The sequence below is a fragment of the Macaca fascicularis genome, chromosome 6, assembly GCF_037993035.2.
Source record: "Macaca fascicularis isolate 582-1 chromosome 6, T2T-MFA8v1.1".
Lineage (NCBI taxonomy): Eukaryota > Metazoa > Chordata > Mammalia > Primates > Cercopithecidae > Macaca > Macaca fascicularis.
In genome coordinates this window covers 147,327,377-147,342,504 of record NC_088380.1, presented here as the reverse complement: position 1 = coordinate 147,342,504, position 15,128 = coordinate 147,327,377, and the positions used below count along the sequence as shown (strand labels likewise).

The 15,128-nt window shown below is 42.5% G+C and overlaps 1 protein-coding gene across 15 annotated transcripts in view; it reads right to left on the bottom strand.

Annotated features, from left to right (window-relative positions):
- LOC102136630 (protocadherin alpha-C2) overlaps positions 1–15,128 on the bottom strand; it is a 199,956-nt gene that overhangs the window by 144,421 nt on the left and 40,407 nt on the right. For 2 of the 15 annotated variants that reach the window (XM_073994437.1, XM_073994442.1), the window contains exon 1: positions 10,940–13,465. The exons of 9 other annotated variants lie outside the window; for them this stretch is intronic. In XM_073994437.1, the coding sequence (XP_073850538.1) occupies positions 10,940–13,333 (2,394 nt within the window). In that variant the 5' untranslated portion in view covers positions 13,334–13,465. Of the gene's footprint in view, positions 1–3,676; positions 6,204–10,939; positions 13,466–15,128 lie in introns of those variants that run through there. 4 more of the 15 variants (XM_073994448.1, XM_073994450.1, XM_045394332.2 and 1 more) reach the window with 2 other exon arrangements.

Here is a 15,128-nt window from a genome sequence, read left to right as displayed (position 1 = left end):
ATTTCTTCACTGTCTGAATCTATGCGAAAAAGGGCTTCTATGTTAGGGAAGACATCAGTTGCAAAGAAACAATGTGGCTGTTTGAACCCTCGTTCAAATCCAAGGGGTTAAGTCTAATAACCAGTGTACTTTCTCCTGCATTTTCCAGTAATTTCATATGATAGACTGCTTTGTCAAACACTGGGCATCATTATTTACATCCAGCACTGTGATATGTAAGGCTTTGGTGCCTGTCAGCTCAGCTTTGCCCCCATCAGTTGCTTTGAGCACCAAGAGTAGCTCTGAAGTAACTTATCTATCTGAAAGAATTTTTAAAATACACCTTCGAGTGGTTTTACCTGCTCTTGGTTGGTATTTCCAGGGAAAAATAATCATTGGGGTACAGTATGTAAGTCATCAGAGCATTGGCCTCGATGTCGGCATCCCAGACATCCTCTAGTGAAACACGAGAATCAAGAGTCCTAGTTTCAGAAAGATTCTTTTGTGTTGCTGAGAACACTGGCAGGTTGTCTTCAATGTTCTTCACTTTCACCTCCACCTGGAAAACCTGTAGCAACTTGTCCACGATCACCTCCAGGTGGATGCTGCACTCCGAGATCCTCCCACACAGCTCCTTGAGGTTGATCAGAGAACTCACAAAAATGCCATTCTGCAGATTTACCTCCAGAAGGTCCCTGCAGCCTTTGGAATCCAACTGAAACAGGTGAAGTATCAGTTCCACCAGCTCCAGACCCAGGTCCGGCGCCATACAGCCCACGAAGATGCCATGTGCCGTCCTTGGCCTCTTCCAGGATGGTATAGTGGAGTTGGTCCTTCCCTGCTTCACAAAATTCAGGGAGCAGAAGCCAATGCTGTAGGCTCCGGGATTCCTGGCCACTTAGTCTGGCAGCTGTTATCATGCCTCTCTTTTGGTTAGTAAAACAATATTTCATGACTAGAAAGACTTAGTTCCTCTGAGACCTTTCGATTCCTTGTTCCTGAGGTTCCACATGATCTTAATGGGTGTTTGTAGTTTTTAAAGCACGGGAACAATGGAGCTTCTTTCTGATCTAAGAATAATCTGATTTTCTTCTGTTAAAAAATACTTTTCTTGGAGAACAACAATATCCTGTGGCTCAAAACATAAGTGCATTTGGTTTCATATTATTTCACTTACCTTCTTCCTTCCTGATTCCTGCATATGTTTATGTTTACGATTTCTTTCTCTCTCTCCTTTTTTTTTTTTTTTTTTGAGACGGAGTCTCACTCTGTTGCCCAGGCTGGAGTGCAGTGGCGCCATTTCGGCTCACTGCAAGCTCTGCCTCCCCGGTTCACGACATTCTCCTGCCTCAGCTTCCCGAGTAGCTGGGACTACAGGCACCCACCACCACACCCGGCCAATTTTTTGTATTTTTCAGTAGAGATGAGGTTTCACCATTTTAGCCAGGATGGTTTCCATCTCCTGACCTCGTGATCCACCGGCCTCGGCCTCCCAAAGTGCTGGAATTACAGGTGTGAGCCGCCTCACCAGGCCTGTTTATGTTTTTCTTTGTGAGCTTTCAACTCCTTTCCTATACTTTCTTGTGTGTGATCAGTACCTCTTCAAAGGTGAGTTTGTCTTACAAATCAGAATTCCAGGAAGAGTTTTATCTTGTATGTAGACATCTTAAATAAAGTACTACTGCACCAACTGTATTATCATGTGAATTAATATGAAAAAAGATCATATTTGCAGGATACTGATGTTACTATTGCTTTTGCTTTTTTCAGTTTTTGAAATAGGGTCTCACTTTGTCATCCAGGCTAGAGTGCAGTGGCATAATCATGGGTCACTGCAGCCTTGACCTCCTGGGCTCAAGCCATCCTCCCTCCTCACCCACCCAAGTAGCACTACAGTAGGGACTAAAGGCATATACCACCATGCCTGGCTTATATACACATAAGTACATATATATATGTAAGGAGAGCCCATCATATATATATATATATGTTTACACACACACAGTACAAGGTATCCCTACGTTGCCCAGGTTGGTCTTGAACTCCTGGCCTCAAGCAATCCTCCCACCTTGCCTCCCAAAATGCTGTGATTACAGGTGTGAGCCACCATGGCTGGCCTTAAATGAGTATTGATGGAGAGATTAATGCACCTGTATACCTAAGACTTTTACAATTGATACGAGTTTTTACTAAGTTTTTTATATTATAAGACATCCGGGAGGATTTTTTTTTCAAATATCAGAGGGGGAAGTATATATTTATAAACCTATTTGATATAATAACAAATACACGTCTAAACTCTGCATTAACTTAGCAGCTATAATTTCTAACAGCTGGAGACAGGTCATGGAGAGTATTAACACTGAAAGAATGCCATGCTTACATTCTTGCCACAGTTTTTTTTTTGTTTTGTTTTGGTTTTTTTGGTGTTCCTAAACTTGAACAATAATTTTAACTTTTATTTGAAGCTATTTGTGAAGTACATACTGAGTAACAAATTCAATCTCCATACTCAAAGACAAAGGGAAAGAAAAAAATAATTGCTAAGAGCCATAGGCAAGATGATAAATTCATGGCATTGGTGTTTGGTAACACTAGAATTAATAAATTTTTTTAAAAAATGAAATCATGGGTATCAGGTAACAACCAATTTCAGGAAAACACAATTGATATTGTAGTTTTGTCACTATGCAACTAAATTAGCTTTCATTTCTGAGTATATATCATCCAACCCTACCCTGTTTAAGATGACTAGAGAAGCTATTAAACTGCAATATATCAGATCAGTAGAAAACATTAATTTAATTTTCTCCTCAAACTTTTAATATTCATCTGTACTAAAGTATTTTCAATCTCAAAATTAAAAGTGTTCAAATTCTCTTCATTTTTAAGCATAAGCATGGCTCCTTCCTCAAAGTGAAAGAGCTAATACGTGAATATCATAAGCAATGCCTAATACTGATAAAGGAGCAGATAATGAAGAACTACTGGATAAAATTATGTAAATAACTGAAACATACATTTTCTTCTGCTAAATGAATAATACACACTGACACAGGTAACACTACAACTAAAACAAAGATGGAAAACATTTTTAAAATTCAAAGCATTTAACTTAATTGCTAAGATAAAGACATTTTTACCAATGAACTGCCCACCTACTTACTGCACTATTAAGGAAAAGCTGTAATCACTGAACATAGAAATCTGCTGTGGCAGTATAAGCTATGGTACACTACACATATTCTACGCATGGGGGAAAACACATTTTCACTTAAGAGATACAGATCAGTGAAATTTTTTGTTAATGCAAATACAATCAAATCAAAATTTAGATTGGAAATGAAATAACATGAAGTACTAACCTTACAAATACTTGTAATAAAAAGTGATTATGAAAGTAAATCATCAGAACTGCAACCTATATCACATATCTGTATTGGAAAATATTAGTGTATTCAGAATAAATTATTATTTTAAAAAATTTAAGTACCAAACAACGGCTGACCCACTGGATAGGATAAAAATATTCAAAAACTCCTGGAATAAATTATATTACAAAGGTATCACTAGAAATATTCCAGCATAAATGGAATGTAAACAAAAATGAAATATTCTGATATATATTTGAGAAAATGCGGTAAGAGAAAGTATTATTCATAAAGCACAAAAAGAAAATGAAAACGTAATAACCCACCTTCCTAGAGTGGTCTCCTCCAATAGACTGATCTTCCTCGTCCACATCTACCACTGGGCACGGTGGAAGGCTGGGGCTGAAGGCCATGAGGTCAGTCTTGGGCGGGGGCGGGGGCGGGGGCGGGGGCGGGCCCTCCCCAGAACACACCCTCTGCCGCCTCTGCTGCGAGTAAGGCCAGCTCCCCATCGCGCTAGAGCACATCAGTGTGGGCTTCACCTGCCCACGTGCGCTCTCGGTGGGCTCCGCCGAGCACCGCAGTGCAGTGTACAGCAGCAGCGTGAGCACCAGCAAGCTGGACACCGCGCAGATGGCAATGATCAGGTACACGTTGACGTCCACCAGAGCCACCTCGGGCGCTACGCCCACTGAAGCCCGCGACGAGGCCTTGGGTGCCTGGCTACCCTCCACAAGCGACACAAGCACAGTGGCCGTGGCCGTCAGCGCCGGTTCGCCGTGGTCCTTTACCAGCACCAATAGGCGCTGGTGTGGCAAGTCATCCTCATCTAGAGTGCGCGTCGTACTGATCTCGCCCGTGTACAGCCCCACGCGGAACGGGATGCGTGTGCCAACCGCCGCCAACTGCAATTCATAAGACAGCCACGCGTTGTATCCCGAGTCAGCGTCCACTGCGCGCACTTTCGCCACTACGTGACCTGCACCCACCGACCTTAGCACCAGCTCACTGACTGCACCTCCCGCGCTGCCAGCGGGAGACGCCAGCAGCGCGGGAGCGTTGTCATTCTCGTCCAGCACGAACACTTGCAGCGTCACATTGCTGCTCAGAGACGGCACGCCAGCGTCACGCGCGCTCACCTGGAACTGCAGCAGCTCCAGCTCCTCGTGGTCCAGCGGTTGCAGCGCGTACACTTTGCCGCTCTCCGAGTGCACCGATACGTAGCTCGACAGCGCGCGCTCGCCCACCCGCCGCTCCACCAGCGAGTAGGACACCAGCGCGTTCTCCTGCGTGTCCGCGTCCCGCGCAGACACCGTGAAGATGTGGCAGCCCGGCGGGTTGTTCTCCTTCACGAACACCGTGTACTCGGACTGCGCAAACGCCGGCGCGTTGTCGTTCACGTCGGCCACCTCCACGGACACGCTGGCCGTGGCCCACAGCGAAGGCGAGCCTCCGTCCCGCGCGGTCACCACCAGCTCATAGGCCGACACTCTCTCGCGGTCCAGGGCGCTGTCCAGCACCAACGAGTAGTAATTCTTGTAGGTGGACACCAGCTTGAAGGGGACGTGGGGCGTCAGAGAGCAGGTGACCTGTCCGTTGGCTCCTGAATCATGGTCAGAAACGCTGATCAGGGCAATGACGGCGCCCACTTGAGCATCTTCTTTCACTGGGAGAGACAGAGAAGTGACAGTCACCTCAGGTGAATTATCATTTTCATCCAGTAGTTCCACTAGGACTGTGCAGTGACCAACCATAGGTGGGTTTCCCTTATCTGTAACATCTACATGAATTTCATAAGTGTTACTGTCCTCAAAGTCAATATCATCATTTACTTTTATTTCTCCCGTCCTTTCGTTTATCCAAAACTTCCTTCTTATCGTGGGTGGGACCAAAGGGCTAAATGAATACATCATTTCCTTGTTTATTCCTTCATCCGAATCAGAAGCGTTGAGCCATATAACTAATGTTTGGTTCACTTGATTTTCATACATCTTAACTTCATAAACCGGTCTGTCAAAGATAGGAGCGTTATCATTGGCATCTAACACCAGGATCAGCAAAGAAACAGATCCGGTGAATTCAGGTTTGCCTCCATCAGTTGCTGTCAATAACAACTTTAGCTGAGGATTTTCTTCACGATCCAGCAGCTTCCGCAGAACAAGCACTGGGAATTTGTCTTTGTCTTTTTTGTTTATAGTATCAAGAACAAAATACTCATTTGGACTGAGTTCGTAAGTAAGCAATGCGTTCTCTCCAACATCCGCATCAGATGCGCCTTCTAGTGGAAATCGAGAGTCAAGCAGTCTGGATTCAGGTATTGAGAGCTTTTGTTCTGTTACGGAGAACCTGGGCGGATTGTCGTTAATGTCCTTCACTTCCACGTCCACATGGAAAACCTGCAGCGGCCTGTCCACGATCACCTCCAGGTGGATGCTGCACTCCGCGCTCCTCCTGCACAGCTCCTCGCGGTCTATCCGAGAATTCACAAACAAAATGCCATTCTGCAGATTTACCTCCAGAAGGTCCCCGTGTGTTTTGGACGCCACCCGGAACAGGCGCGGCACCAGCTCCGCCAGCTCCAGCCCCAGGTCCTGCGTGATACGGCCCACGAAGGAGCCGTGTTTGGCCTCCTCGTAGACGGAGTAGTGGAGCTGGCCGCTCCCCACTTCCCAGGCTGTGAGGAGAAGAAACGAGAGCAGCGCACACTGGACCCCCAGGCAGCTACATCTGGAAACCATCTTATGCTTCTCTTGTTTTACAAATCGACGAATCAGCGGTCTAGAATGCACATACGATCTGACATTTTCTGTCCTATTTCTTACATCTATTTTTTATCAAAATGGCTGAGATCTCAGAATGAAGCTACTTCCTAGTCCTTGAGAAACTGGCAGATGCCTTTGTTCTAAAAAGCTATTTTGTGGACCACAGCGACATCCGGTGGCTTTAGGTGTAAGTACAAGTCCATGAGTTCACAACTTTTCTTTCATTCGTATGTTAATTCTTTTTTTTTATGTATTTTTATGTCTATGAACTTTCAAAGCCTCACATTACGTCTCTTTATAGTTAATAATAATAAATGTTGATCCCACGTGCAATGTTTTCTTAAATGTAGAATCTCAGAGTAGTGATTTCTTCCCTAACCACATGATTATAAATACCTGAATTTCAAAATGCCCTTAGTATTTGCATACTAGTGAGTATACTAATAGTTTATTAAATGACAAGTTTAGTTCCCTTTAAGTTCTGACACTTAACTTACTTCTCTTTCTCATTATTTTGAGATTTAATAAAGTTTGTTTAGACACTAATGTCAAGCATCAACTATCTGTGAGGTGTTTATAACTCCGAAGATCTAGTCATCACTAGAATTTAGAGATCATTAGCTTCAACATCAGACATTTCTCATTTAGATTCCTATTATCCTACTCGCTAGCCACATGACGGGAAAATCATTTAACCTCTTCCTGCTCCATGTTCCAGTTTTATAACTTTGGCCTAATACTAATATGGTGGTTGTGTGAATTATAATATATTAAGTGCTTGCAATAGTACCTTAAGGAGAGTGAGTGATTCATAAATGGAAACTATTCTCAGGCCTCAATTTGGCCACATTTGTTTTGATGAGGCTCAATACTAAATTTGGCTCATCAGGCAAAATTATTACCTATAGAATGCCTTAATTATTGCTACTGCACAGGCTGAGAGTGGTGGTTTCCGTATTTAAGAAAAGAGAAAAGTGCTGTTACAGAAAAATCCTTTATACAAGGAGAAGTTTCATTTTGTAATATCTTACATGGGCAAAAAGAATCTTAATTATAATTCTAAATAAAGTAATTAACAAATTTATTATATCTGCTTTCAGAGACAAATGCTTTCAACCCTGTTATATTTACACTTTTCAAATGCTCAAAAGACACAGTTCGGAATGTATTTAATAATTTTATCAGTGTCAATGAAGTTTTTCATTACCACTTGCGGTAAAAATATTTTTTCTCTCTCAAAGTTCTTGAAATCAAATATTCAGGAATGAAAATGTAATATATCTGTGCTGCTGAAAAAACTTGGGTTTTCTATATTTCCAAGAAAGGAAAACTTAATAACAGAAATTTTGGTCCTATACAAGTGTTAATTTATTTTATTTAATGATGTTTTGGCTTTTCTAAAGAATATTTTTAAATGTGTCAATAACTTTAAACTTTTTTATTAAAATCTGAATGACAGAGCAACAATATTTATGAATAAGAAAACTGACAGAAATGGGTGTCACTTAATCCATCAGTTTATGTGTCCTACTAAATTCTGTTTCTATACTTCTCTACTCCTTTGGCATGCCTCTTGCATCAAAATTCATTCGAATTCTGATTTTAGAAATTACTTTTTTATAAACCCTGAATTAAAATGTAATGAGCTACGTACCAAAATATCAACGTTTGTTTTAGCTATCTGGAGTGTAAAATAAGTTTGCCATTGATCAATCATCTCCACACACAAAATAATAAAAACTAAACTCAATTTCTACTAATGTACATTTTATACCAAGTAATAACATAAATATCCCAATGTAGATGTCTAACATTGAATAAAAAGTAGGGAGTAGTTAAATTACTCTTTTTTTTTTTTTTGAGACAGAATCTTGCTGTCACCCAGGCTGAAGTGCAGTGGTGTCATCACAGTTCACTGCAGCCTCAATGCCCCAGGCTCAAGTGTTTCTCCAACCTCAGCCTCCTGAGTAGTTGGGACTACAGATGTGTGCCACCATGCCCGGCTAATTTTTTTTTTTTTTTTTTTTTTTGTGGAGACGAGTCTCACTACATTGGTCTCAAACTGCTGGGCTCAAGGGACCCTCCCACCTTGGCCTCCCAAAATGTTGGGATTACGGGTGTCAGGCCACCACATCTTTTTAGATTGCAGAAACTTGCACATCAAGTATTAAATAGGGCTACGGATCTAAAATTTCAGTTGTATGAGAATCATCTCAGGTGTGCTTTAAAATGAAAATTTGCTCATACAACCCATTTCAGAATTTCTGAGGTGGTCTTAAACCAGAACATTCAATGAGGACTTAGGTGCTGCTAATGCAGTAGCATTAGTAGGTCTAAGGATAGGTTGACCATAGGCCCCAATTTGTCTGGGACAGGCTCAGTTTAGGTCTGTGATCTTGTATACTTATTTACAGCACCCCCTTTGCTCTCAAAGTGTCTAAGATATTGGGTGATAACTTAGTTTTCCCTATATAGTAACTACAACTTGAAAAGAGCTGGCATAGGAGGAGCTTCATTATTGTTTCATGATTCTGACTTGAATTGAGGAATGTTAACTACAGATGCATATAAGGAGAGCTATTACGCAAAATAGGAAAGTGTCTGTTCTACTCTCACCTCTCTGTTTTGAATTTGACAGCCTGTTTTGAATTTTACCTTCTCTGGATCCCAGTGCGTTCATGTTTGCTAATGACCTCAAAAGATAAATTTATTACTAAGGTATTCACAGCCCTTCTGAGAATTTGCGTATGATGAGAGCTTATATTCTGAGAGAGAATAGAGATTAATATGAAGGACTAAATTACCAATTCCATCAACACAGCCATCAATAATAAAGAATACATTTTATGATTATTGATGACATAGTAAATGCTTAGTAAGTACTAGCTCTAAGGAGACTGGAGGACTTAGGGTGGGGGACAAATGACATCTGTAGCATCCCTCTATTCACATCAAATAATCCAATACCTGGGCCCAAGTTTAAATGACACATGAAACTTGAAAATGTGCAAAGACAAAGATACTTGAAAGTATAAGCCTATATTCAAGGTGAGTTGTGCTGCTAGACAGATGTAGATAGGCTTAATGACAGGAGCTCAGAGACCAAGTTTTGAAAGAAAATGACAAAAAAAACTAGGCACGGTGACTCACACCTTTAATCCCAGCACTTTGGGAGGCCGAGGTTGGAAGATCACAAGGTCAGGAGTTCAAGACCAGCCTGGCCAACATGATGAAACCCCATCTCTACTAAAAATACAAAAATTAGCCGGGCGTGGTGGCACATGCCTGTAATCCCAGCTATTCAGGAGGCTGAGGCAGGAGAATGGCTTGAACCCAGGAGGCAGAGGTTGCAGTGAGCTGAGATCATGCCACTGCCCACCAGCCTGGGTGGTAGAAAAAGACTCCATCTCAGAAAAAAAAAAAAAAAAAAGAAAGACAAAAAACATGTAATATTGTAGCATATTCCAAATGTGTGTTTTAAGAGAAAATTTAAAATTTAAAATATTTTTATTTAAATAAATGTTACTTGCATTTTCATAGTTATTATTGTGGCTCTATTCTCAAGGCCATTCTGATCTTTCTCCACTAAGTTTTTAATTAAGTAATACCTTGTAAAATATCTGACACAATATTAAATAAAATAGCTGAAAGAGAAAGAAAAATATAAACTACATAACAAAAACTCAACAGGCGAAATTTTTAAAACCGTAAATTAGAAAACAAACAAATAGCTTGCACTAAAGATAGAGTGTGGAAAACCACCATTTTGAAAGTCACATACTACAATTCAGGAAATATAACAGGTAGTGACATTAAAGAGGCAAATCTCATATCCAGAGTTCTGCCTTGTGTTATGTATGAGCTGAGAGGAGAGAAAGAGTTTTTTAAAAACCGGATTTCTGTCTTATAGATTACTGACAGAAAAAGTTAATTCTCATCTAAACTGGTAAGGGTAATGTTTTAAGTTACAGACTATAAATTTCAAAAGAACTCAAAGTTTGGAATCTTTACATGGCTGATCATTTTACCACTAACTGGAGAAAATTTCAATTAAAAGGAGAATGTCTTCTTGAAGAAAGAAAACATTTGTTAAAAAAGTATTTTCTCCAATTTCTGTAAACAGAATTTCAAAAAATTGTCTAAATGTAGACAAAATTTCAGTCAACATTTCCCGAATTATCTACATTCTCAGGCATTTAAAAACATGTTTTATGCAAGTTGAAATGAAGGCTGTGTTTATAACATTTATTGACATAATTTGATTCCTAAAGTGAAGCAACTGTTCTCTAAAGTTTAGGGGAAGTTTCTTATCAAAATGATAGATACTGAGGGATGCTGAACAACCAGATGTTAACAACGTCTCCATCCAGAGAAATGTAGAGAACTACAAACTTAACAAGGTAACAATTGCTATATATTTTTGCTTGGGTTTCTTATAAACAATACAAGTAGACTAAAATACTATGCATCATTTAGAAATAAATAAATGATAGTGATGTTAATGTTTTATGAATGACTAACAACTAAATTGGTTTTCAAGTGTTATGGCAGCATAGCATCAGAAATTCAATGTCACTTTAATCACAAATTTAAATAAAATTGATTCAGCACCCAATAAATACCTATTTAATATACGATTTATAATTCTCACTAGAAGTCAAGATAAAGTCGGCTCCAATATTAAGGGGTTTACTTTATAAGAAAAAAATCTGCTGATTTCTAGAAAAATGAATAAAACTATTAGGATGGCCCCTGGGAGTAATTGAAAACATCTTTCAAGAAAAAATAAATAATTATATAAATAAATAAAATACTAGAACAACCCACCTTCCCAGATAAATCTGAAGAAGCAGAGGGTTCTCCCGTTCGCTCTGTAGATCCAGCACAAGGAGAAAGGCCCGGGCTGAAAGCCATGAGGTCAGTCTTCGGTGGACCCTCCCCAGAGCACACCCTCTGCCTCCTCTGCTGCGAGTATGACCAACTCCCCACCTCGCTGGAACACACCAGCGTAGGCTTGCCCAGCGCGCACTCTCCCTCGGTGGGCAGCGCAGAGCACCGCAGCGCAGTGTACAGCAGCAGCGTGAGGACCAACAGGCTGGACACCGCGCAGATGGCGATGATCAGGTACACGTTGACATCCACCAGCGTTACCTCGGCGCCCGTGGCGCCCACTGACGCCCGCGAAGATGCCTTTGGCGCCTGGCCGCTGTCCACCAGCGACACCAGCACAGTGGCCGTGGCTGTCAGCGCTGGCTCCCCGTGGTCTTTCACCAGCACCAGTAGGCGGTGGCGCGGTGCGTCCGTCTCATCTAGGGCTCGTGTCGTGCTGATCTCACCAGTGTACAGCCCCACGCGGAACGGGATGCGCGCGCTGACCGTTTCTGGCTGCACCTCGTATGAAAGCCACGCGTTGTAGCCTGAGTCGGCGTCCACTGCGCGCACCTTCCCCACCACCACGCCGGCGCCCACCGACCGCAGCACCAGCTCGCTGACTGCGCCGTCAGTGCCCCTCGTCCGAGGTGCCAGCAGCACCGGCGCATTGTCATTCTCGTCCAGCACGAATACCTGCAACGTCACGTTGCTGCCCAGAGGCGGCACGCCCGCGTCGCGCGCGCTCACCTGGAACTGCAGCAGCTCCAGCTCCTCGTGGTCCAGCGGCTGCAGCGCGTACACCTTGCCGCTCTCCGCGTGCACCGACACGTAGCTCGACAGCGCGCGCTCGCCCACCCGCCGCTCCACCAGCGAGTAGGACACCAGCGCGTTCTCCTGCGCATCCGCGTCCCCCGCCGACACTGTGAAGATGTGGCAGCCCGGTGGGTTGTTCTCCTTCACGAACACCGTGTACTCGGACTGCGCGAACGCTGGTGCGTTGTCGTTCACGTCGGCCACCTCCACAGACACGCTGGCCGTGGCCCACAGAGAAGGCGAGCCCCCATCCCGCGCGGTCACCACCAGCTCATAGGCCGACATACTCTCGCGGTCCAGGGCGCTGTCCAGCACCAACGAGTAGTAATTCTTGTAGGTGGACACCAGCTTGAAAGGGACGTGGGGCGTCAGGGAGCAGGTCACTTGCCCGTTGGCATCTGCGTCTAGGTCAGTCACACTAATCAGGGCAATAACTGTCCCCAGTCGTGCGTCCTCTTTTACAGGAAGCGAGAGCGTTTTGATAATCAACCGTGGAGCATTGTCATTTACATCCACAACTTCCACAAGTACTGTACAATGACCAGCCAGTGGTGGGAAGCCTTTATCGACAGCCTCTACTGGGATCTTGTGTGCTCTACTTTCTTCAAAATCCATGTGTCCTATCACCGTGATTGCCCCACTTACGGGGTCCATGTGGAACTTGGATTTTATATCTGGAGAAACGTCACTGGAGAAGGAGTAAATAATATCCCCATTCAAGCCTTCGTCTAAATCTGAGGCATTGGGGTGTATCACCAGCGTTCCGATAGAAGCGTTTTCTGGTAATTTCACCGTATAGAGGGTTCTGTCGAACACTGGGGCATTGTCATTGACGTCCAGTACTGTGATGAGTAACTGAACAGTGCCAGTCAGTTCAGGTTTGCCTCCATCGGTGGCCGTGAGCAATAAATGAAGCTCCGGAGTTTTTTCTCTGTCTAAAAGTTTCCGTAATACAAGCCCAAGAGGTTTTACCTGCTGGTTGCTGGTTGGCACATCCAGGGAGAAATACTCATTGGGGCTCAGTCTGTAAGTGAGCAAGGCGTTCTCCCCGATATCTGCATCGGACGCGCCCTCTAGTGGAAACCGAGAGTCAAGCGGCCTGGATTCCGCGATGAACAGGTTCTTTTGTGTAGCTGGGAACACGGGAGGGTTGTCGTTAATGTCCTTCACCTCCACGTCCACGTGGAAAACCTGCAGCGGCCTGTCCACGATCACCTCCAGGTGGATGCTGCACTCCGCACTCCGCCCACACAGCTCCTCGCGGTCCATCCGAGAATTCACAAACAAAATGCCATTCTGCAGATTTACCTCCAGAAGGTCCCCGCGGCCTTTGGAATCCAACTGGAACAGGCGCGGCACCAGCTCCCCCAGCTCCAGCCCCAGGTCCTGCGCAATGCGGCCGACGAAGGTGCCGTGTTTGGCTTCCTCCGGGACGGAGTAGTGGAGCTGGCCGCTCCCTACCACCCACATCGCCAGGATCAGAAGCGAGAGCAGTAGAGGCTGACCCTCTGGATCTCCTCGACTTGAGTACAACATTTCAAATACTAAGTCTTCTTCTAATTAGTGAAAACTGCCTTCAAATTAGGAGAAATCATCTGATTTCGTCAGTCCCCTTCTGCTGTGTTCGCCATTGTTCAGCATAGAGAGAGTGAAAAAGAATTGAGCCTCTTTCCCGTGGGAAAAGGGCTGTATTTGTCTAGATTCAGAGAGAACATCGCGGCAAAGAGTGACATCACGTGGCCCAAAGTGTAAGTACATATTTTATGAATAAAATTTTCACAACTATTCTGCAAGACTTATTTCATTTTCTTAATTTTTTCTTAAGTAATCATTGTTGAAACAGAATATCCCGTTTCTCTTGCTGGAGCCTTCTTAGCAGACTGACCGCCTCTAAAAGTTTTGTATGACCTTGATTGTGGTTTTCTCACCCCTGAGAAAACTCTCCACTTAAGTTTTAAATAACGACAGAAATGAAGTAAAAATTAAAATGATTCCATTGAGCAATCATGAATTTTAAATTACAAAATTCCTTTGTTCTGGAATTCAGAATCTCCCATATGGCTCGAAATGGGATTCTGGTGTTAGAGAAATCCAGGAGTTGCAATCTCTAGTGAATATAGGAGCCCAGAAATCTACTGATGAAAAAGAAACTTGGTCATTTCTGGGGAAAGGAATCAAGAAAAAGGAGCAACCAACTGAGGTAGTGTTCTTGAGTAATTCTATGAATTGAAAAGGTAGAAAATATTGCAAGAAAAGCGAGAATTGACTTTAAGGTCTTATGTTGCGTGGGGAGAAAATATATTTTTCTCTTTTGTAGCATTTATACAATCTGTTTCCAGAAATGTGTTTGTTTGATTCTTTCCAAGTGTTATCATTTATGAATAATCTCTTCTTTGTAATCTCCAATATAGTTTGTATTATATGTTATTACAATATGTTTTGATTTCATTATTACTCATCCTTGGTACTCAGGGCAATTTCTGTTTTTAAAGTTATGCTTGAGATTATTTACCTGCCTAAGTTCTACAAAGTTCTCTTGTGAGTTTTACTATCTTATTCCAACGTGCAAGTCGATTAATTAAATCTAGATTTTAGTGTATCTCAAGCCTAAAGGCAAAATCGTGACAGTTTATTGTGCCATTAATGTTTTTGCATGTTTATCTTTTATTTCATATTTCTACTGATAACAGCCTAAGAGGTGCTTTTAACAATTGCTTCTGGCCTTGATTATTGCAGTAGCTTCTGAGTTTGTCTTCCCGTTCAACCTTCTTTTAAAAGTCGTGATTTATTTTGCTCCAAGTAGTTTAATAGTTCCCAAATACTTCTAAAGAATGGCCAAATTCCTTAATCACTTGCGGCCATTTAGTTTATTGCTCAAAAATCAAGAGATCTTCTTACATTGGTTTTCCTGCCTTCATTCTCTGCAGACTGTGTGTTTTAAAAAGGGGACCTTTCTATGTGTCATATTGATGCTTTTCTGTGTCTTCCATTTTCCTTATGTTTTCTCCTTCCAAGAAATGTCTATTATTCTCGATATTCTCCCAGGGGGAAACTTACTTATTTAAAAACCACTGAAACACATCATGCTCCTTCAAGTATTTCCTCAAAAATTCAAATAGGAAATTATTGTCTTTCAACTTCAACCTCACTCTGATTTACCTCTTTTGTACCTGTTACATTATCTTGCCTTGCATTGTTGTGACTCTTATTCTTTATTTGACCTCAAATTTTAAAGCCAGAAGCTGGGTCTCAATAATAATCCCGGACATGGAGATATGCTGTTAGAAATCTATAAGGGTCCTATTTAATGTTTAATGAAGACTGGTTATTA